The 24,586-nt window shown below is 40.9% G+C and overlaps 1 protein-coding gene across 5 annotated transcripts in view; it reads left to right on the top strand.

Moving 5' to 3' along the window:
• ZNF423 (zinc finger protein 423) overlaps positions 1-24,586 on the top strand; it is a 251,573-nt gene that overhangs the window by 70,935 nt on the left and 156,052 nt on the right. For all 5 annotated transcript variants that reach the window (XM_072980849.2, XM_078380450.1, XM_072980852.2 and 2 more), the window contains one exon: positions 4,593-4,793. In XM_072980849.2, the coding sequence (XP_072836950.2) occupies positions 4,593-4,793 (201 nt within the window). The remainder of the gene's footprint in view (positions 1-4,592; positions 4,794-24,586) is intronic.

Genomic DNA, 24,586 nt, shown 5'->3' with positions numbered 1-24,586 from the left:
CACTGCAGCGAGATCAATTTTATTAAGTTGTAAGCTTTAGGAACCCAACACCATTAACTATGTGCTGGACCAATTTTTAAAAAAATGTTTGTGTAGTACAGTTGTGTCTCCCTCCTCCTTGTTCAGACAGAAGGACAACGAAAAGTAAAATTCGTGAAATACTAAGACCCTCGTCGTACAAAATGACTCCAATTTCTTTCCAGAGGTGGGGGAAATTACAGTTTTAGCATCTTGAGATATGCTTTCTCTTTACTGTGCATTGTTAGCCATTGCATTCTAGTCTTTTCTACCTTCATATCCGTTTTTAGTTTAATCCCCTACCCCACCCCAGATTCTTAGAGAGGCCCTGGTCATTATGCTCAGAAAGATCCCAGGAAACTACATTAGGCTGAGAAAAGACTGCCTCATGAAGGCAAGTCTGTGAGCTGAGAGTTGATCATGGGTCTTCCCAGTCCCCATCCAGAGGTGGGCAGACTTCAGCCTATTGGGATCTACTTTGCTTTTAAATAGAACCCAAAGGTTTAGCAACTCTGAGTGATGCATTGGCAGCTTGAAACTCACCGGTACAGTGGTTTCCACCTTGGCTCTCCAGATGTTCTTGGACTAAAACTCCCAGGAGCCTTCACCAGTGGCTGTGTTGGCCACAATTTCTGGGAGTTGTAATCCAAGAACATCTGGGGGCTCTCAGTTGGAAAGCTCTGTGCTGGTGGATCTAGATCAGACCAGAGAAGCTTTAGCACTGTAGCTGTTTCAGTTTACAAATCTCCAGCTCCTGATGCCGAACATGCCGAGTGGTTGCTGAAGTCCAAAATGGTGCCAGTGTTTCTGCATTGAGATCTAGATGGTGACATAAAGAAGGGTCTTGATGTGTCACAGCCCCATAGCTTGGAACTGCAGCCGTCACTGTATAGGAACATGAGTAGATGTCTGCATTTGGTGGCTGAGGATGTTTTGAATTGGCTTGCAGTGTAACTTCAAAATGGAAAATATCGTTGAGCTGTCTCGGAGGGGTGCTTAAGTAAGAATTGCAAAATACTCTTGAGTGCTAAAGCTGCTCTAAAAATGAATAATAAAAATAGGCCCCTTGAATGGATTTTGTCCAAACTTTTTAATCCAGGACTTTCCCAACATTAGGTTTCAGGGATGGTTGTCCATATGCTTTCTGTGTTGAATTGGATGGTAATTCTTTAAATTAAATTTATATACTTGGACTCTTTTTATAGGTTTCAGTGTTATAAAACTGGTGGGTTGGCATCCTGATTTATTAACTATCAGCTCTGGAGAGCTTGCAGGCTTTGAAGAGATTGAATTGGCATTAATGTTGATGATTTGTGACTGGAATGTGAGAATGCTCAAAAGGTGCATCCATTAAATATAATAAAATGGAAAGTGATAATTGGAATGCAGTCATTGGAGGAAAGCACAGTCCTAAATGTGGCTGATTATTATAATGTAGGTCTAGCTCTGCAGCTTGCTTTCTACCTGAAGAGTCTATTTTTTCTAAAATGAAATGAATAAGTTGTAAGAGAAAAGAAGAAAATTATTCTTTATTTGAATCATCCCCAATTCAGATGACAGATGTTTACCTAGGAAACAGCTTTTCTTTCCAACCTTATGACTAGCACAAAGCTCAATGTTTAGAGATGTTAATAGGCTTCTGTAGCTAATGTGCTGGTATGCTGTGACAGTTGCTGCATGTGAAAATGTGCTGTTGATTTAAACATTGAGAGATCTTATGATACACTAAAAGCTTATGCATTGATTTTTAATATTTCTATTTCTGTCCAAAGGGTATGGCATGCTGTGATTACTCCCCAGAAAACCACATAATGTTTTTCTAGTAGCAGATTTATGCTGGATTGCTCAATGCAGCGAATGCATGAAATTTTGGTTTTCAGTGACTTACGTTGAACTGACCCCACCAACAGATGCAACACTGGAGTTGAAGTTCTCATGAAATAAACTGTATTTCTTGGTTGTGTTTGTATTTATCAGTGCTGGCTGGCATCGTTGTCTCCCTTGTCTAAGACATGGGAGAAATTGATTCAAATGTTATTGTTTTCCTTCAAAGGAATTGTAAAATGAAACAGCTAATATCCACATTAATACTTGGGGGGGGGGGGAGAAAGAGTCTCAAACATTAATTTGAGGGCCATTTGTATTGATTTTATGGAGAGCTGAGAATTTGTTTTGTGAGACTAAGGGCCATACTTGCATGTCATGCTAAACCACCGTTCAGTCACTTACATTTATTGCCAGATTCTGGAGGAGTTTGTAAGCTTTTGCTTCAGTTTTTGTTTCTTTAGCTACAGTTTGTTATGATATCCAGTTTGACTATGATTAACACATGGTATGGGTGGCTTCAAAAAAGCTGGTTTCAGACAAGCAATGATGTGAACTATGTTTAAATTATCCATGGGTCTGGGTCTGAATGATATAAAAACCTTTACTTAGGTAACCTACAATAGCTGAGGGACAGATAGAAAGACAAATATAAGGCTTTCTATGGTTCATTTGCTTATGGATTTCACAGCGTGAAATGACATGAATGCAGGGCTCCAAGTCTTTGGTGGAGTCCCTTAACGCAGAACATGCAGGACCTTCAAGCTAGTAATTCTGTACTGGTTTTTTGTGGGTGCTGTACCAAGTGAGCATATGAGCACTATCAGAACACAGAGTTCTAACTCCTGTCCTCTGAAGATACCAGCCACAGAGACTGGCAAAACGTTAGGAAGAAAAACTTCCAGAACGTGGCCAAACAGCCCGAAAAACCTACAACAACCAACCATCAAGATTATTGGCTGTTGCTGGAGTATATAGGAAATGTTACTTATATACACATTTTTAATGTTACAAAAATTATGTGTGGCTTAACTCATGGATGTACAGTGGTGCCTCACACAACGATGTTAATTGGTTCCAAAAAAATCAACGTTGTGTGAAACATCGTTCTGTGAAACACCATTTCACATAGGAATGCATTGAAAACCGGTTAATCCGTTCTAATTGGAACGGATTGCCATCGTTCAGTGAAAATCCCCATAGGAAACATCGTTGAGTGAAACAATGTTTCCTATATTGGAATGTATTGAAGCCGACTCAGTACATTTCAATGCCTTTGCGAAGTCCTTTTTCGCTCCTGTAAAAGTGTCTTACAATGTTTGGACGCTGTTTTAAATGATTGCAATGGTTAGTCCACCTCCTGAAACCTATGCAAACTGATTTTGGTGTTGTTCTGACACTTCCTTAATTTATGACGATTTTTTGTTTTTTCTCCATAGGAAACCATTGGACGGTCTGTCTAATGGTTTCCAATGGAAAAAAGAAAAAATCATCATAAATCAACGAAGTGTCAGAACAGCACCAAAATCAGTTTGCATAGGTTTCAGGAGGTGGACTAACCATTGCAATCATTTAAAACAGCGTCCAAACATTGTAAGACATTTTTACAGGAGCGAAAAGGGAGGTCGGGAAGAACTTTAAAAGGCAAAGGGAGATCAAAGAGCCTTTTCCCGACCTCCCTTTTCGCTCCTGTAAAAGTGTCTTAAGATGTTTGGACGCTGTTTTAAATGTTTGCAATGGTTAGTCCACCTCCTGAAACCTATGCAAACTGATTTTGGTGCTGTTCTGACACTTCGTTGATTTATGATGATTTTTTCTTTTTTCCATTGGAAACCATTAGACAGACCGTCCAATGGTTTCCTATGGAGAAAAAACAAAAAATCGTCATAAATTAAGGAAGTGTCAGAACAACACCAAAATCAGTTTGCATAGGTTTCAGGAGGTGGACTAACCATTGCAAACATTTAAAACAGCGTCCAAACATCTTAAGACACTTTTACAGGAGCGAAAAGGGAGATCGTTGTGTGAAAATCCCCCATAGGAAACATCGCTGTGTGAGGCAGCAAATTTAACAGAAAAAGGCATCGTTGTGTGAATTCATCGTTGTGTGAGGCACTCGTTGTGCGAGGCACCACTGTACTTGATTTTAATGTTCTAAACATTTTTACAGATGTTCAAAGTGTGAAATATCAATCACACTTTGAATGTTTTCTTAGGGGTTGTTTGGGCTGTGGTGGAAATGGACTGAAATGTACTCCCTGGGCTACAGATCAGGCTGGGCTACAGTTCCCATGATCCTAACCATTGGCTAGGCTGTCTGAGAATAATGGGAACTGGAGTCCATTAACATCTGGATGACCACAGATTCCTCACTACTTTGTTACTGTCATTCTCTTTCAAGAGCCCTTTGGGAGAAGCTCAACCAATAATCTGTCCTGTGTACAGTACTAGGTTTTGTTTGTTTGTTATATTTTATTAGGACGTTTGATATTGGTCTTATTATTTGCTTCAGAATGTTGTTAGATACTCTTGACGTCCCCTAGTAGAAGGAAAACAGGATTTAAAAAAAAATTAAAATGAATGGCTAATCAGTAAATTTTGGTAAGGTTCAATCTAAACATGAGAAATGTTGGAAATAACCAGAAGATGTGGGTAAAATAATAATGAAGGTATCTCAACCTGTGAAAGTCCTTTGCTTTTAAAAACTTATTCCTATTCAAACTTTCAGTGGGCTCTGTTCTCGTTGGCAGGGGGCCTGGGCGGAGAACTGGAGAATGATACCAGGGAGAGCCGGGCTTTGGAAGAGAGGAACAGCATTACAAGTCAGGAAGAGCGCAATGAGGATGATGAAGACATGGAGGACGAGTCAATTTACACCTGCGATAACTGTCAGCAGGACTTCGATTCGCTGGCAGACCTGACCGAACACAGGGCGACCAACTGTCCTGGAGGTAATGTTAAACTAGCTTTACAATTCTGACAGGTGGTTAGCTGGGTAATTGGACATAGCAACAGCTTGAGGCCTCAAGTGAGATTAAAGAATTAATAATGTAATTTTACAGTTAATGCAATTTTATTGTGGTGCCTTGGGTAGCCTTTGTTCACGTCTCTCTAATAAAATTAAAATAAAAAGCAACTTTGCTTTTTCAGTTGCAATTCTGACAGTAATTATGTTAGATTACTTTAAAAAAAGACACCTCAGTGTTGTTTTATCTTTTTATAAGCAATAAAACTTTCAGACAGTTTCCCAGTGAAACTCTCCCCACCTTTCTTCTCTCCCTTCACAGAATTCCATTTTAATTCAGTGAAATTACTCGAAGTGTTCAGAATGCTGGGGCGGGGGGTAGATCCAAAGTGTTTTGAGCTACGCAGGTGAATGCAATTATATTTTCTTGTAGAGGTTGCTGGGAATAGGTATTCAGGTCTGGAAAAAAGGAGAAAAACACTGGGCATTTTAGTTTCAAATGCCGGGAAATGTTGGGTTGGGACACTCCTCTGGAAATGTAAAACAGAGTATCCAGAGGCTACTGCTGAGTGCCATAGTGCTGTCAAAAAGGTGATCAGGATGTCCAGAACCTTTTGCATCTGCTGTAACACTGCTCCAGGAAAGGGAAACATCACCTTATTCTTATTATTTCTTGGCACACAGGCTGCCTGGCAGTCAGTTGTCAGAGGCCAATGCAATAACTCTTTGGGCACATTCTCTCCCCTTCAGTTTTTGTGGTGCCACCTTAGGAATTAGATCCTAAACCACAGTTTATCACAACCGTGGTTGGCTGAAACAAGTCAGCTTTGTGGTCGAAGGTTTGAAGCTATCTTTGAAAAAAAAACACATAATAATGTGTCCAAGTTCAGATATCATAGTAACGTGTAATTAACCTGAAATGGAAACAAAACCTTCTTTTCAGCCACACCGGAGGACCATGAGGATGGAAGAAGGTATGAACCTGATGCTCACACAAGTTTGTCCTCATGACAAAAGATTTTTATTGGTTTATTGCACACACACACACACACACACACACACACACACACACACACAGACAGAGAGACAGACAGACAGACAGATGTGCACATCATATGCTGTATGAAAAATAAAATAGAATTCTTCAGTCTTTATTCAGACAGATTACTGTTATGGAACTAATGTGTCAGATTGATCATTTTTTGCTTTAGATTTATTATCTACCTTTGGCAGATCACTTATCTTTCATCCTCAGTGTTCCTGTTCTCTTTAAATGGATCAGATATAACATCTTCGCATGTAATAATCTAATAAGAATGGGTTGCATATCAGAAGGGGGAAATGTCTGTCTTGGGATGTATGTGCCTTATATAACCAGCATTGGATTTTTTTTTTCTGGATCAAAAATTAAGATAGAAAATAAAAAAAAATGTTCTAGGTTAGGCTGGGCTGGACTGGAGGACCTGTGACACTCCAGATGTTGAACTACAATCTGTCATCCCTACCATTCCCCAGGATGGCAGGGACTGATGAATCAACAACCTCTGGAGGGCCACCAGTTTCCCACTCATATTCTGTTCTGCTTTATGCTATACTAATATTTACAGATACACAGATGTGCACACATGTGGACACATCCTCAATAGAACAGCATCCTGCTTACGTGTGTATTATATTTTTGTTTTTCCTGAGATTTTGTGACTTGGAGGACCTGCCTTGCATTGTCCTCCAGAATAACCGGCTTTGTCTTGACTATTGTTTCCTATTCCATTCTTGTACATAGGCTGGCTGGATAGCTCTGTGGTTTAAGAATTGGGTCGCAGAGCCAGAGATTGAGAGTTTGATTCTGCACTTGGTCTCTTGGGAGAAGGGCCAGCCTGGGTGGCTTTTTGCAAGCTTGTACAATCTCCCAGGGTATCCAGAAGAAGGGGATGGTAAACCACTTCTGAGTATTTCTACCTGGAAAACCCCAAAAAGGGTTGCCATAAGTTGGAATTAACTTGACAGCATACGATTATTATTACTACTATTCCTGCTTGTACTTTGCTTGTAAAGGATGCCAGGATATGGAGCCCATCTGTAGCAAGGGAGTGCCTCATTTCTTCCTTTCCCCCCTTTTCCCCCTGGAACAAGCCACAGACTTATTCCATTGATTGTTTTGCTGAATTTGTATGGAAAACATATTATACAGAAAGCCAGACTAGATTTAGATGAAGGAGAAGTGAAGACTGGTGGAAGAAACATCAATAATGTAAGATATGCAAGATGACACCATTTTACTGGCAGAAAGCAGCAATGACTTGAAATGACCTTTAGTGAAAGAGAAAGAACAAATTGCCAAAGTTGAATAGTTGAATGTTAAAAAGACAAAAATCATGACTCCAGAAGAACTACACAACTTTAATGTCGACAATGAAGAAACTGAAATAGTGTAGGATTTTGTATACCTTGGTTCAGTCACTGATCTAAATGAAGACTACATCCAAGAAATCAGAATAAGACTGAGACATGGAAGGGCAGCAGTGAAGGAATTAGAAAAGATAATGAAAGGTAAGGATGTGTCACTGGAGACCAAGACTAAGATCATCCACACTTTCGCGTTCCTTATTACCATGTACAGGTGTGAAAGCTGGACAGGAAAGAAAGCTGAAAGGGGAAAAAATTGGTTTGTTTCAAATATGTTGGTGAAATATTTCCCTGGACCTCCAAAAAGATGAACAGGTGGACCATGGATGAAATTCAGCCTGAAATATCTCTGGAGGCAAAAAAAGATGAAACAGAGGCTGTCCTTTTTTGGGCACATCATGAGAAGGCAGGATTCTCTGGGAAAGACAATAATATTAGGAAATGTTGAAAGCAGCAGGAAATGAGGAAGACCAAATATAAGATGTATTGACTCCCCAAAGGGGAAACCTCAGGCTTGAGTTCACAAGATCTGTGTAGGGCTGTTGAGGGTGGGACATTTTAGAGTTCACTCATTCATGGAGTTGCAATATGTTGGAGGTGACTTTGATGGCAGATAACAACCAGAGATTGCTTGAGGTCCTAACTTGACCACATGCGCAGGGGCGGGTGGAAGGGTGGTGAAAGGAGAAACTTGGACATACTCCAATAGTCTCATATTCTAAAGGTGTTTGACAATAGACAGCTTCTCTTAGCAGCTGTAAAGTAGATTCTGTTCCTGCTGGCAGGCATGTAGCTGCTGGTTCCCTCATCCTTGATTAGGTGATGCATAGTTTGAGAACACTTGGAAGCATCTCACCTTGCTGATTGGTAAGCAGAGATAGCCAGTTGCAGTAGGAAACCTTTGTGCATGTTACAGTTCAGAAGACTTCAGTGTTTTAGCATGCTGGCTCACTTCTCTGTGCACATGTTACTCTTTGTTGAAAGAAGTTAAACATCTTTAAAAAGCAGGTACAGTCTTTCCTCCTGCAAATATATTAGGAAATGGTCTGACAAGCTATGGCTTAATTAATGATAATTTTAAGAGTGTACGTTTCTGTGAGATACCAGAGCCCCAGCTATTTTTGTGCTGCTGCTACATTTCAAATTCCAGACAATACGCTCTGCGAGTATGCTATTTCCGTCTAGGATCGTCGGTGGCAAAGCTGGATCTTTTAGCATTGAAAATCCATTTAAAAGAGGGGCAAGCAAACTGCAGCCCTCTGGAATTTGTTCCCATCAGCCTTTATTTCAAACACCAAGAAGTCCAGATTGTTTGCTTAGATCAATGGTTCCCTACTTTGCGTAACCCAGGTGTTCTTAGACTGCAGCTCCCACACAGTTGGTGGTGAAGGCATCTGGGAATTGCAGTCCATAACACCGGGATTAGTATAGACTGGGAACCAATGGCTTAGATAAGTACCAAAGATTGGCCCATATGCTCATTGGCCTAAGACATTGCACGAGGAAATCCAGTGCATAACACTCCATTATGAACCCCCTTAACTTAAATAATGACCTGACAATGATGGAGCCTTAGAAATGTATGTGAATCCCATGCATGTAAGGCCACCACTAAGAAATCCTTGTTCCAGGCGTTTAACATTTTAAGCCTTTTTAAAAAAACAGTCTGGAGAGGTTCTTACCTGTTGCTGTGTATGTTTGTCTAGTCTGTCAAGTGACTTGAAGAAAACCTCTTTTTTTTAAAATGAGGCAAAAATGTATATTAATTAGCCGGTCAATACCACAGCATGAAAGAACATATGACGCAAATATAAGTCAACTGTATGAAGGAAGACCCTAGTTCCTGCCCTCTCAGAAGGGGAAGGAATGAGTTTGGCATGCCTGAATATGGCTTTATGTGCGGAACATTTGGGATGTGGGTGGCTCTGTAGGTTAGACTGCTGAGCCACTGGGCTCTTGATCAAGAGGCCAGCAGTTCAAAACTATGCGACGGAGTGAGCTCCCATTGATTGTCCCAGCTCCTGCCAACTTAGCAGTTTGAAAGCATGCAAACATGAGTAGATGAATAGGTACCGCCTTAGTGGGAAGGTAATAGCGTTCCGTGTCTAGTCATACCAGCCACATGAACCATGAAAAGTTTCTACAGACAAACACCAGCTCTTCAGCTAAGAAACGGAGATGAGCACCGGCCCCTAGAGTCAGGCACAACTAGACTTAATTGTCAAGGGGAACCTTTACTTTTATGAAGCATTTATGTGTCTGTGGCCTGCATGCCAGTGCTCTTCTCCCACAGCATGAGACTTGTCAGCCAGGTCATTGTGCCAACCAGTCTCAAGTGCTCAGAGTAGAAATGAGAAACAATTCTGAGGGTACCTTTGAAGCATCTAAAGGACTGTTGCATCCACTGCTTTTCTCCAATTTTGTGACACTGCTGTCTTATTTGTAGGACCTTGTCTGACTTAAATTAATAATGTTTAGTGTCTGAATTACCTGGGTGACTTAGAATTTTGTCCCTCTTTTTGAAACCATTGTGTCTCAGTTTGGTTCCAAATCAATAAAGGTATTTATTTGGGTTGATAATAGTGCTATTGCAGCTAATGTAGTATAACTCTAATTACTTCCTTAGGGATACTGACGTTTATAACAACATGGAATTTCTGGAGCAATGCAAGAGTTATTGTATGCAGTAACTCCAAAGAATATGCCATTTATTTGAGTGCAATCCCTTAGAAATTCATTATAGTATGTGAAAGTTAAAATCCATGTTGAAAGTAGTTGCTTTGCTATAGGATGAAGTTAGAACCCATTTTAGTCTAATCACTTCAAATTTGTTGATGCCCTTGCTTTCAGGATGAAAAATCTGTGGAAAAAATTGACACATCTCTTCATCTTAAATTAGTTCTCCTCAAATTCTGATGCCCTTAACTAACTAAATATAATAGCTGTCTCATTACAAGGCAAAATATTGGATGCATAGTGGCAAGATATGATTATGACGTTCTAGAGTTTGCACTTAGGCTATTAAGTTCATAAATGTTAGCAAAATTTTTGCTAGTATAGAAGCCCTAGTATATTTTTGTCAGTAGCTTGTGGTATGTTAGTGGATTAAATAATTGAAGGAGTAGGAAAATTGACTTTTTAACCTGAACATGTTTGCTTCTTCATAGTTGTCTCATGGTTGACATTATAATATTGTATAATGTTTGCAGTGTGTCACTAGGTGCCACTATAGTGGTATAGGGCGGGCTTCTGATGATACCAATCAGGATTAATCTTTATTCCATTTTATTGAGAGATTCACTGTTTGTGGTAGAATGAGGTGGTCAATCTTCCTTTGATGGCAAATGATGGTTTCCTCCATTTGTGTTAGTACTGATTTAGTGTGTTACCATACTGAAGTAAAGGTATTCCCTTTCCCATCCTTAAAAAAAATTGAATAGTACTTAAAATGATCTATATAAAGCAGAAATTTTCTAAATTGTCTGCTCAATAACAATAGTATTCCTTTTGCCAGTTTCTGCTAATGTTACTTTGTGCATACACAGTATGTAATTCTGTGGGTACTTTTGATACAGGATTATATTGCATGGCTTTAGCAAGCCTTTGATTTTTTTTTTAAATCAAAAACCAGTTTTTTATCCTGCCCCAAAGCAGGTGGGAACAAGCGTTATGTCTTTTATTTCTTAAATCGCTGAAGAAAGAGTGTGCTCTCAGTTGCAGATCGGATTTCTTTGGCCTTTTCCATCCACACCTATTTTTCCACCCACTGGGACAGGGTGGCTACTCGTAAATTTCTGCTTCTCCAGTTTCTCAGCTTGAAGATGGAGTATCTGTAGCACATTAGCACATCAATGAACTGGATGTTATGAGGTTACAACTTAGGTCCCTGAGCATTTCATGAGGTCCTCTTCTGTTGTTGAGATCTTTACAGGTTGTCTGTTTCAAACAGAAGCCGAGCTGATGGTAGAAATTGGAGAGAGCTGTTGCTTCTAAACAGTGGATAATAGCTAAAAAGCTCCTGCAGTTATTAATTGCAAAATGCTGAACTGCCTGAGCATCGTAAATGTGCTTTTTATGTGGAACGTGTGTGTGTTCACACATTTTTAAATGTTTCCATGTGTGCCCCTTAAAAATGGTAACTGCCTTGCAACCGTATGTACAGGATGTTCACACAACAATCAGTATATGTATGGGACGCTATAAATCTGGGGGCCTAAATGTGACCATTGGAGCAGACCCACTGAATGGAGAGAGTCAGCACTTACATAAATCCCACTGTTTGAATGGGGTTTAGTTAGCTGGGACATCTAGCTGGATTTAGCCCGGGAATCTGACATAGGAATTAAACTGAACAGCTTGTAGCAGTCTACCTGGTTCTGCAATAGAAATGCTAGATTTGTTCATTTCTTTTACTGCATTTTTATTCTTCCTTTCTTTCAAGGAGCTTCCAGTGAGGTATTCACAATATTAGCTTCATGCCCTTTTTGTCACAACCATCCTGTAATGTGTGTCAAGCACAGAAAGAGAGAGCCAGTCAGCTTCAGGGCTAAGAGGTGATGTAAACTTGGCATCTTCCCCATTGCCAAAGAGAGGTGGGGCTTCCATTAAGTTTCTGATCGTGTGGAAGCTACTTAAAGCCATTGGCCATAACTCAGTTACGTGTTGTGTGAAGTAAGACTTCCTTTGTTTGCGCTATACCACTGGGATCCTGCCTGGCGTAAGGCACACTGAAGCAAATCTGTGTTCCTGTGAGACTCTCAGGATGAAGTTCCCGGTGGATTGGACCCTTAGTTTATACAGCTGTAGCTGGAATGACCTGCTGCCTCTCTTTTATTTTTCTTTGGCTGAGAAGTGTGTGTGTGTGTGTGCTGTTTTATTTGACAGAATCAAATTCTCTTCTATTAACCTGAGTTTTGTGCTTTTTCAATAAGATAAAATAAAACATTCCTCTCTAATTTTTTTGTGTAGCGAGTAAGAAACATATTGCATTTTACAACATAATAAGTTAATTAATTCCATCCCAAAATTTGGGGAGGCGTCTTTGAAAAATGCACGCAGGGGGCCCTACACAGGTGTCCATCCTGTTCCTATATGGGCATCCAAAGAATGGGAAGAAACTATTGTGTGTACAAGCCTGCCTCTAGTGTCCAGCATGTGGAGTCACAGTTGGTATGGCCACTGGTTTGATCTTGCCTCCTTAACAAGTTCAGTAGACACATGTGATGGGGAAGAATAGTATATACATCCCTCGAGCTTCTAATAAACTAGTGTGGTATTTCCAGGGTGTTACAACTGTGTTACTCTGTTGCCGCAAACACTATACTTTATAGACTAACAGTAATCCAGAAAGGCCTATGCCAAATAAAAACTGCTAGTCTTTCAGTTGCAACAAGAGCTCTGTTTCGAGTAGTGTGTGCTTGTATCAACCTCATTGTGTGACTATCCCAATATGGCTAAAGGCATTTGTGTGTTTGATCTGTTTGTCCTGTATAGGGAGCTTGCCAAGGTAAGGTCTTTGTCCCATTCTGACCAATCCAGTCTTCCAAATATGTAACAGGAACGCCTTGATTTGATAGGAGAGAGTTAATGGGATTCCAGGAAAGAGGCTGTTGTGCTTGGTGATGACACTCCATTGGTCTTGGTGCTCTTAATGGAAAGGGAATCTGTTTTTAGCGTTTTATTTCCACTTTTTTATGGAAACAACAGAAGTGCCATCACCTGATGGACTCCTGAAAAGATGGTGTGTAAATGTCAAGGGATTGTTGTATTTTATGCTTTTTTGTTGCTAAGTCCAGGAACGTTTTCAGAAATTAGTGCAGGTTTTCTGAAATTGATCTAAATGTACACAATAAGTGTCCTCATTGTGTACATTTGTAGCTATATCTTTATCATGGAATGTACATAAATGGCACCTGGTGCACTTCTAAGGTTATGATTATCATTATTATTGCATGAATGTATGGCAGGGCATTTTAACAGCTTAGGGTTTTTTTTTGGAGGGTTGCTGTACAATGTATGCTATCCTGTATGTATTTAGAGATTATTATTTGAAAGCATGAATATACTGATTTAATTTATGTTATTGTTTTCCCCAAATTTCTTCCTAAAATTGATAGTTTTATACACACCTTTTAAAATGGTGAGCTATCAAATTTCAGAAATAAACAACTCAAAGCAACTTTGTTTCTGTTCTTGTATGATCCTGAGAAATGCAAATACATTAATTGACTTCAAAAAAACAAAAAGCAAAGTTGGATAATATACATATTATTTTGTCAGAATATAGAAAGGAAAGGAAAATAAGCTTGTAAGTCTTTCAGAGTTCTTCATTTTGTTAATGGCCCACTTGAGAAAGAGTTCTAAAGCAGTGGTCCCCAACCTTGGGCCTCCAGATGTTCTTGGACTTCAACTCCCAGAAATCCTGGCCATTAGAGGTGGTGGTGAAGGCTTCTGGGAGTTGCAGTTCAAGAACATCTGTAAGTCCAAAGTTGGAGACCACTCTTCTAAAGGACTTAAATTCTCTGGATTTTTTCTGATAGTTTGGTGGTATCCTGACAAGCGTCGAGTTGGGTTTCTAACTGCTCACCCTGATTTGAGATGTAATTACATCCACTGGATGGAATTTCTTTTTGTGGAATTTTAATCTCCATGTTCTACTCATGAACTTTCTAAAGCATCTAACTGGCCATGATCAGAGAGTTATTCTTTCAGTCGATAAAAAAAAGATTGTAGTCTGTTCATTTAATGATATTGATCATTGGATATTGATCATGTGAGCCTAACAACTCTCCAAAGAAATCAAAAAGCTCATTTTTTTTTGTTTGCCCTGCTCTCAAATATATTAATTCTGAAGTGTGATGCAATTTTTAAAAAAATACTGAAAATGGGTTAAAACACCCAGCGCCCTCCGTCGTTTTGGCTAGTGAGAGCAGAAAGCATGGATATTTTTGCAGTACGCCATTTGAATGCTCTTGTTGGAGCCTCATTAAACTTGGCTTGTTTGCAAACACAGCTGGCATGTGTCTCTCACTGAGCTTCAGGCTCGGGCAAGCCAGAATGCAGCCTCCCTCCGGTGCCAGCTGGCTTGGGGGAAGTGTGCCAGCACAGCTTGGTCTTCTTCACATAGCCAGTTCCGGGGCGGCTACCAATCACATTTCTTCAGATGTCCCCCAAGTCTGAATAACCCGGGGCATGTCCAGATGGCAGGATTTTTTTTTCCAGAACAGGGAATGCTGTCTCTGACTGCATGCCCCAGATGTGTAGGAGGGTATTTCAATGCACGCTGGTCTTTGCCGGTCTTTTTATCGGACGGAGACTGGAGCAGAACCGGTGTAGGCAACAGCATAGCCAGCATCAACATGCTGTGTATACAGAAAGAGCAGATTGTGTTGTAAAACTGTTCTTGGAATGCATCATTCTGGACTGGAGCTAGAGATTCTTCTCTGTCTCGCTCTCTCATACACATTTACTTTCCGTGACTATACGGAGCATTCAATCAACAGCCCCCATTTACAGTCTACAAATGGCACCGGCCAGGATGTTTTATGTGGTTGGTGAAATTTAGGGCTTCCTCTAAGCCTTGTAAATAGCTCTCCTGATTTTATTTTATTTTTAGCTTTTCTGCTTAAACGGCCGTCTGTAATTTCAACGAAACAGCTGGGGGGCCCCACATGTTTCTCATTTCTGCACTAGTTCTTTGTTATACTTTTTTTAAAATGATGAGTACAGTTGGAGCATGTTCAATGGGAACAGGTGGCAAAACGTACCTGGCTCTCAGCTGACCCAGACAAGTGATTTCCTCTTCATTTTCTTTCCTCTGTTGCCCTCTACTGCATCCTGATGTTTGGTAAGAGCTGATGGAAGAGGTTGCTAATAGCAAAGGTGCCCCAGCTTATTTTCATTCCCTCTACTGCAAACTGGTAAATGGCAACCATTTTCCTTTTATAGAGGAGACAGAGGCATGGGTAAGACGCATAATGGTGACAGGAAGCCAAAGTTGTTTCTCCCATGTTTGGGAATCCAAGCTGTGCCTATCAGCTTAGCTGCCCTCCTACACAGCCCCAGTCTCGGCCCCTCTCATTCTTTTCTCCAGGGTAATGGTTCCCATCCTTGGGTCCTTAATTATTGTTGGAACACCTCATATATGACTATAGGCCATGCTGGTTGGGAATGGCCCAACAACACTTGGGAGCCACTGGACACTCCCAAGAGGTGCATAGATCATTGAAGTGTATAATGAGTGTGATAACTAGAGGGAGGCTGACAATGTGGTGATCCTTTTTAAATCTGGGCATGGCAGAGGAGAGAAAAAGTCCTGCTTGGCCTTCCTCTTCCTCTGATATAAGAAAGATGAGTCTGAACGGCATGCTTCAGAAGGTTCAAGATATCCCCTCTGTGTTAATCTCCTTTAGTCCTCTATGTTATCTACTCTGGCTGGCAGCAGAGGATATGCTTTGCATCCTGCAAGTTTCTGGGTCACCAGTGGAAAAGATTGCAGGTTGCACTGAGAGTAAAGACCTTTGCAGGAGACCCTGGAAAACTGTTGCAGGACAGAACAGATAATACAGGGCTAGATGGACGCAGAGTCTGAGCTGGCATAAGCATGAAAATAGATGCAATGTTGAGAGAAAGTTCACAGAAACATACCACATTTTTCCGTGTATAAGACTATACTTTTGTCTAACATTTTTAGACTAAAAATGGAGGGTCGTCTTATACACCGAAGTAAGCTGAGGAGAGAACAAAAATAAGTGGAGGGGAAAGCAGGGATCAAAGTGATCCTGAAGTGCTTTGATCCATTTCCCTTACACTTGCTAAGCCCTACTTAGATTTCTTAATTTTGGATTAGAAAAGTGGGAGGGGGTCTTATACATGGGGGCGTCTTATACACAGAAAAATACGGTATATTGCTTCCATCTTTGCCTTTTAACTTGCAGGGTTGAATCAGTCTCCTGTTTTTTCTTTTTCTTTTTTTCGTTTCCGACATATGGCATGCTAGTGAAATGAACACTGGCTTGGGTATCACCCTAACCCATCATCTACGCTTCACTCCGGATTTTTACATAGGCATCCTTCAGTCTCAAGAGACTATGGTAGCATGCTCTGAATCGAGGAGTGTCCTCTCCAGAGCATGAAGCCCGGGTAAGGTAATATGGAGGATAGGCTGTTACCCAAGCAGCAGATCCCCCCTCTCCACATTGCTGAAATGATCCAATGGAAAGGCAAGAGCCAATACAACTGGTTCCAGCAATGCCGCAGGAGTTGGCAGAATGACACATGCTGCCTTCGGGACTCCAGCTCCGGATTTTGCCTCGAAGTTAACTCCTGAAGCCACTCTGGATGACTGCCTGTTTTTATGTTAAAAAGCATTACACTAATCTTTGTATTCATTTATTGCCTTATTAATTAAAATAAAGGCAATTTCAAGATAAGGTGAATTTTTTTTTTGATGTAATGGTTTTATCAATGGCGTCACTGTGGGTGAGCCAGAATGGCTAATAACTCTTTTCTGCTTTAAACATGGCAAACCATTCCCTTCCTCACAGTGGAGTAGGTAACTGTTCAGAGTGAAAGTAGTGATTTTTATCTTCCGAAGTATTGCATCTGTCTTCATGCAGAGGTTTACTGCTTATCCTCTTAGTTGAGAGGCATGTACTTAGCTGTTTTGTCCCATAAGAACATGCCACTCTCAACTGGCAGATGCCTGTTAATGTCTACTCACTGCCACCTTTACAGTTCAGCATTTTACCTCCTGTTCCTTTCCCATAATCTGAGCATCTTGTAATATTTCTCCCATGGATCGTGTTCCCACCCCAGTTACAAATCCTGTCATTATTTTATCCTTTGCTCCCCCCTGTTTTTTTTTTAAATTCAAAGTTCCTAGCTGAAATGACTAAAACAGCTGTCTAGATTTCTTTTCCAGTTCTGCCTTAGACCTTTTCCCCATCCAGGTTCCATTTCATGAATTCCAAAGAAGCAGCTCTTGGCACATATTCCACGTGCCTTTTCCTGGCCCCGTCACACCAAGTAGGTCATATAATTCTTGAAGTTTATAGGGCATGAGCATTTTAAAAATATAACTTTTGAAGTTTTGCAATGATATTGAAACCAAGCAAGGGCTTGGACTTCCTCTTCATTCGGTCATAGATTGTCTTCGTCTTCTTTGCTCCGCTATCCCTAAATATCTCGTAGATGGAGAGCCATGGCCAGAGATCCATGTTTTTGTTCCAACTTTAAACTATGTGGAAGGATTTGAATTTGAAGAGAATAGCAGACGTCTTGGTGTGTGATTATCACTGATGCAACTGGCAGGGAAACTCTTCCCCCCAACGACATTTCCCCAAATGGCATTTCCTCCCATGATACTGCTGTTATCCCCACAGGAAAGGATTGCAAACATTTAAAAAAAAGGTACTTTATTCCCTCGCCTTGAGTTTTCCGGATGAGGATAACAGTGGGTTTTCTGGGGAAGATTTAGTTTGAGGAAGGGGTTTAGCAAGGGTGTTATATTCATAACCAAGGTTTCCAACTCTACAACCAATCATGCTTAGATCTGAAACGAGGAATCTCTGCTTCTCTCCGTGTTGCTGGGCTCCCAACTTGCATTAGTGCCAGACAACATGGTATGGGATTCTTTGGAGGGCCAAACATTCCCTGTTCCTGTTTCTTTTTAATATTTATATATTTATTGTTCTTAGTTTTAATATTGCTTTTTAATTATGTGAGATGCCTCTTTGTACTCGTTGTTCTTATCTTTAAATACTGTCCTTTGATGATGTTAACCGCTGTTGTATCCTCAGGGTTTTCAACTTAACATTGTCTTTCAGTGTTGTTAGCCACCTTGGATCCTTTTCAAGGAGAAAGGCGGGGTAAAATATTTTAAATAATTAAATAAAATAAATTCCCTTCTTAGCAAGGGGCTGTTCACATGGTTTTTAAAATGGAGGTTTAAAATGGTTGAAATTCATATACTAAGGCCCTGTTTGACAACTGCAACAATGAATATATTTTGTCTATGTTTTGTCTCATGAGAATTTAGACAACATGGATGGGAAGTGTCTGTCCCTGCCCATTTGCTTTTTTTGCCAAACTGTTAGGAGGAGCCTTTCAGGTTTCTCTGGATGGTACGTCCATATGTTCACAGGAAAGCATTTGAAAATGTACTGTAGTCAGAACCTAACCTTTCTTATTAAAAAGCGAAGAGCTAAACTCTTCCTCTTTCAAAAAGCAAGTTTAATTTGGACTCAGCTTGCAGAGTCATGTCTCATTTTCCCCCCTCTCTTTCTTTTTGTTGTTGTTGTTGTTGTTGTTGTTGTTGTTGTTGTTGTTGTTGTTGTTGTTATCATTGTGGTTCAGTTTGTGGAATTTGTCAGCTGGCATTATGAGCTATTGCAAAAACTTGAGATTTTTTAAAATATTAAAATCAGCACACTCATAAAGGACATGAATTGTGATCTTGATAGTTCTTTTTGGCTTGCTAAACATTGTGTTTTATGCCAAAAAGTTATTTTGCATGAATGTCGGGACATGAAAATTTTTATTCTGCTTTAATGCTATTTGCCGCTGCTGACTCCTGGAAAACGTGACTTCCAAAGGTTCTTGTATGCTAAATCAGAGTGTCTTGAAGTGGGTTGCCTTGCCACTGAGAAGGGCAGGCATGAGTTAAAAAGGAAAAGTAGTGAGGTCAGGAAGCTTGGTGATTAACTTCATTGCCCATTTGTGTTTGTTTATGTTGCACTGCAACTCTTGTGGATGCGGATTGTGTGCTATTTGGAGGGCATGAGAGCAGCTGTGGTCTCACAGCACCCTCTGTGTACCCCACGAGACTGGATTCAACATACGTGGAGCACTTAGAGATCTTGATCCATAACTCAACGTTCCTTAACTGGATATGCTAGGGTTTGCCATCCAATTTGCAGACCATGCACATTCTACATTTAATGCGTAATTTCCTTGAAGCTGGCACACATGGAGGGAAGGTGGCTGCTGCCATCATCTCTGAGATTTTCCAGGGCAAAGTTATTTGGGAGGGGCAGAGTCTCTGTGGTAGAATGCATGCTTTGCATATATGAATTCCCACATTTGGACGCTGGCGTTCTGTGCAAAACGGTTGTGGAAGGGAAAAATGTCTAAAACCACGCCGACCTCCTGGCCTTCTTGACTGGAGAACACTGTGCATCTTAGACTGGAGGTTTAGCTTACTTACAAGAGAGGGAGAGCAATAGCAACAGCAGCTTTGGACAATAACCGCTGAGTCTTTCCCTCCCACACACTCAGTTTGTACACAGTTTCCATAGGAGACATTATCCCGTTGGGTCAGTCCTGTTATTATGAACCCGTATTTCATGACAGGTCAGGAAGGGTCTTGCAACACTGCAAATAATGTTCTTATTTTGTTTGGTTATCCATTCTTTCAATGCCAAAGCCTTATTCCTCACACCCATTTCTGGTGATTCTTCTATTCTATGTCATGAGTAGAGCTGCAGATTCTGCACACTCCCTCCCTCCCCCCCCCCCCATATCTCCATATGGTTCTCAAAACTGAAACAGCTGTTGAAATGGCATTCCAACTTGGGAGTCTCTTAGAGAATATCTATAGAGTTTCACAACTCTTGGACCCATGCTTACACCAACAATAGATGTAAGTGCTGGGGATTTTATCCCCAAAGCACCTTTTTACAGTTTCACTTATATTATTACCCAGGGTCTGTGTCACTGTTAAAATCATCAGAGGAGATAAATTTTTGGTCACGGCCATATTGAAACATCTGTTAGAAATCCCGATACAGTAGTGTTACAATATGGATTAAAAGCTTTCAGTGATCCCACCCGGCAAAGCTTCTAGCACATTGGTTCCCAGCCTTGGGTTCCCAGATGTTCTTGAACTAAAACTCCCAGAAGCCTTCATGACTAGCTGTTCTGGCCAGGATTTCTGGGAGTTGTAGTCCAAAAAACATTTGGAGATGCAAGGTTGGGAATTGCTGTTCTAGCAGGATGATGCAGTAGCTACAAAAGCATCATAGCCATGCAGCAGCCCACATACCTTCTCTTTTCTTTTCCATGTAACTTGGTCAAGCCAATAGGAGATTCAGAAATTCTAAGAGTCATGGAGTATGATGAGATGAAAATCTCACAACTGTTTTCTTTCCTCCCTAGTCCTCCTACTCAGGACAAGAATAGTTACGGGGCCAAGAGTGTGTGGGCCAAAACAACAAAGAGTGGCACATTCACAAACCACAGCAGTTCCTCTTTCCCATCTCAGGCTGGGAGAACAGGAAGTATGAAGGGGTACTTTTCTTTTGGCAGGAGGTTGGCTCCACAAATGCGTGGTTGACTTTTCTGTCCAGGCCTGGCCACTATTATGCAGTCCATAGAACAGGCAAAAGCTTCCGCAGAGCAGGATACAGAGTATAAGGAGAAATCCCAAAGGAGGCAGGAAAGGGTCACGACGGGGAACTGGATCTCTTCCGTGAAGTAGCCCAGGAAGATTTCGCAGAACAAGCTGGGAAGAACATTTCTGAAGAGGTTCCACAAGCAGCCAAGCGTGGGGCAAGGAGGAGAAGGAAGATAACTGAAAAGGTGGGGTGGGGAAATAAAACCTGCAACTGGATGATAGCACAGGAGAATAAAAGGAAATGAATCAAGAGTGATCTCATTCCTGTGGGTCAGACAGCCTGAGAGATCCAGAACAAATATCTTATAAGCTCCACTCTTCATTCAAACCATATCTCCTTGAATAAAAATCCAATAAAGCTGGGGGGGGGGGTTCAGTTCAAGGCCCAGTACCTACAAACAGTAGGGTCCACTGGCACAATAACTCCACTTCATTCTCTCAGGCCTATCTCTCTTGGAACAGTTTCCCCCTTAATATGATCAGGTATCACCTCCTAAAGAGGGAAAGTTATTGGAGGGAACACTGAACAACAAATTTTCCCATTTGTTATGACATTTTTGAACTGAAATTGTCATCATCATCTTGGAACTGCAGAACTTACCCTCAACAAAGACAAACAACTATTTGAAACCAGTACATTTCCATTTTTTTACAAAAAAAAAGTGGGGCAAAGATTTGCATAAAATACGTTTAGGTGAAAATTAAAATATTGTGTTAGATGGGAATTTGGGAATAATTACTAAAATTTTAAAACAATTGGTGCTGGCTTTAGACAATCATAAGGTAATTTCAGTTTTGTGATTTAAGTAGAAATATAAGAAACCTCACTGTAGTGAGGAAAACTTTATGCTTATTGCTTAGTGTACTGCCCAGTACTGTTGCTAACTATTGATTAGCAATTCCAGGGGTGAAATATACTGCAAGTAGTTTTGAGATTCTCTAAAACATATATGAGCATGAAGTTTAGCAAATTATCTTGGCAATGTTTCAGTCCAACAGCTTTCTTGCAGAATTCGAGAAGTTGGCTATATAATATATCTATTTGTCTCTAAGCAGGAAGAGTGGAGCAAATGCCATGGCCTGTAGGGTGTTGTCCAGGAGTGTTTTGGTTTTTCAAAACAAATGTGTGTCTCCTCAGTTTTGCTGTCTTCTGGATGGAAGCTGGACTGATGACCTATAACCACCCTTGGCTTCTGAAAGAGAGAGCAGTCATCCAGAAAAACAACTGCCTCGCAAGCTCCTGAGGCAGAATATGCCTGGTTTGCTTTTCACAAAGTCTTCTTTATTTCTGCTCTTCATAATTTACAGTATCAAGGAAGAGATGTCTTTCTCATGCTGGTATACCCAGAGCCTCTGGGAATGTTTGAGATCCTACTGAAGGGGTTCTTCCCAGCTAGAAATGTGTTATTTTTTCCTTTCCTTTCCTTTCCTCTCCTGTCCTCTCCTCTCCTCTCCCCTCCCCTCCCCTCCTTTCCTTTCATTTCCTTTCCTTTCCTTTCCTCCCTCCCTCCCTCAGTTCCAAATCCCAACATTTCCCAAGAATTCTCCAGGCAGAATTCTGAGAGCATACCTGTCTCCGTTTGTCATTTCAATCATCTGGACAGAGCTGAGGCCTCCACCAAGCCCTCTTTCTAAACCTTCATTGCCTCTTCCAATGTTTCCTGGGGATGGAATGCTCTGTGGAGAGCAGCTGTAGTTTGTAGGTGCTTGAGAAGGACGATCGGTGGAGCCACAGCAAGCTAGACACCAGGCGTGAATAAAAAAAGATGAGCCAAAGTTTAGGGCAAAGTCAGAGGTACCCACCAGCTAGAGTTCTCAGACAAGGGGATCAGAGATTAAAGACAGGAATTGTGATCCAAGGAGCCAGGAGAGTAAGCAGCCGCCTCCCAGTTGCCCTGATCGATCCAACAGGTGGCTGCAAAGGTTTTACAAAGCCTGGTGTGCTCTGAATGTCTTGAAAACTTAACTGAAAGCATTCAGTCTGGAAGATTAGCAGACTTTTTCCAAGCTGGAACTGTAGCCTAGACAGTATCCTTTGCCTAAGGTCTTTTCCTGAGCATCTCGTAGTTGGTCAGGTGGCAAGGCACTGGGAGACCATGGTTGAAGGCATTGGGTAGTGCTTCTTGGTTAGGCAAAGTGTGGAGGCCTGTGGCAGGCAGGAAGGGCAACCGCAGAATCTTTGTTACTCCTGGCTGCTTGCTTGCAAATTGTTGTGAAAACAAATAACTTGCCGTTTGTCATATGTTAGTGTTTACAATGATCTGGTTTATCTTCCTGTAACTGTTTCTTTTCACTAGTATTGATTTACATGCCACATCTCTGCCTGGCAAAGTGAAAGACTGTTAGCTTTCAAGATTTAATAACTTCATTGTACTGCTATCAATATTTATTTCATTGAGGGTGGTAATATTAAGTGAAACATGCGTTGCCACCAAACTATTAGAGTAACTGAAAATTACCATCTAAGTATCGCTGCTCAATTTATGGGCTCTCCACACATTTGAAATCACCTTACTGTAGATGGATACACGAGAACTTAAAATCCAGAGTTTGTTTCTTCTTGGATTTCAAAAGTCTGATCTAGGGATTTACAGTCTTTTATACAGTATATCAAGAGGATATAATGTAAGAATTTTGTTAACTCCAGCACATTTATTTAGTGTCTTTTCCAAAAATATGTTTCCTTTTGCTGCTCTCCCCTGCTCACTTCTTTGCAAGAATTTTAAATAAATCCCATCCTCTTTTTCTCTCTGTATACAGCTCTAATCTTAGAGTAAGGATACTGTTAAGTAGTGAACTTTATGTAATTGGGTTCTGTTTTTATCTCCTCTTGAAGCAGAGTACTATGTGATTATCTCATTATTTAGTTCCTTCTGCTGAGAGGAAGTTTTGCACACTATTACATACGCCAAACTGTAAGAGATTTTCAGAATCAGTATGACTTTGTAGATACTATAGATACAAAGTGGTACAAATAGCTTTGTTCCTATAGCCCCCTCCACCCTAGAGGGCAAAGGGCAATAGGAGGGGGGCAGAAAATTCCAGAACCATGTATCAAGATGACATTCCAGGCTACCTTGGAGGAGTGTAGGAAAAGGCCTTCTGAAAATGTTAACATGCCAAAGTTACTCATTGCCTAAGGGAGTGAATAATTGACGATAGCCCGCCATTTTTTTTCTAGTGGAGAACACTGGTTTTCATAGGTTTGTGACAGAACTAGCACACCTTTACCAACTGAATAACTCTTAGCCTCAGGGTGGTACCAGATTTATATTGGGGTATCAGACAACTGGTACAGCAGCAGTTGGCCAGGGTACAGGGGGACATGCTGCAGCAGTGGAGTCCGGCTACAGAAAGCCAAGGTCCGCTTGTCACATATAGCAAAGATGAAAGGGGTGTGGCATATGGCCCAGACTCTGAACTTAGAAGTTCATGGTGCTTTGCATGGTGTAGAAGACCCATGCATATCTAGACAACTGGGTGAGCCAGAAAGGTGGCAGGGCAGTTTCAGCAAAGTGTCCAGGGCGGTTAATTATTGTAGTAGAGGCAATTAAAACTGGGGTTGCCACCTCACCGCCTAAAATCCAGGATGGGGCAGCTCAATGGAACTTCACTTTCTACCTGCCTGAAAGAATACTGGAGCAGCAAAGGGCAGTCCATGATCGGGCACCGGAGACTTCCCTTGCTATAGTTGCCCCTCTGGGTGAACAACTACAACAGAATGGTGGAATGTCCTCTGTCAGGCCATACGGTCTTCTTATGAGTAAATATATCTTTAGAGTAATGTGGAAGGGAATGGATGGTTCAAGTGTCAATTTTTAAACTCTCATCAAAGAGCTGAATTCTCAGTTTCATATCCTTTGTACTACAGGGGTGACTTACATGGAGAGTTTTTGTTTCAGCTTTCCAAATAAGACAAGCCAGCCCTGAGAGTTAGTAGCTCGCGTAGCATTATTAAAGTGTCTCCACAATAATTGCTA

This window comes from Pogona vitticeps, chromosome 10 (genome assembly GCF_051106095.1).
Source record: "Pogona vitticeps strain Pit_001003342236 chromosome 10, PviZW2.1, whole genome shotgun sequence".
NCBI lineage: Eukaryota > Metazoa > Chordata > Lepidosauria > Squamata > Agamidae > Pogona > Pogona vitticeps.
Note: the sequence above shows the minus strand (reverse complement) of the source record. Positions and strands in the feature narration are given on the sequence as shown.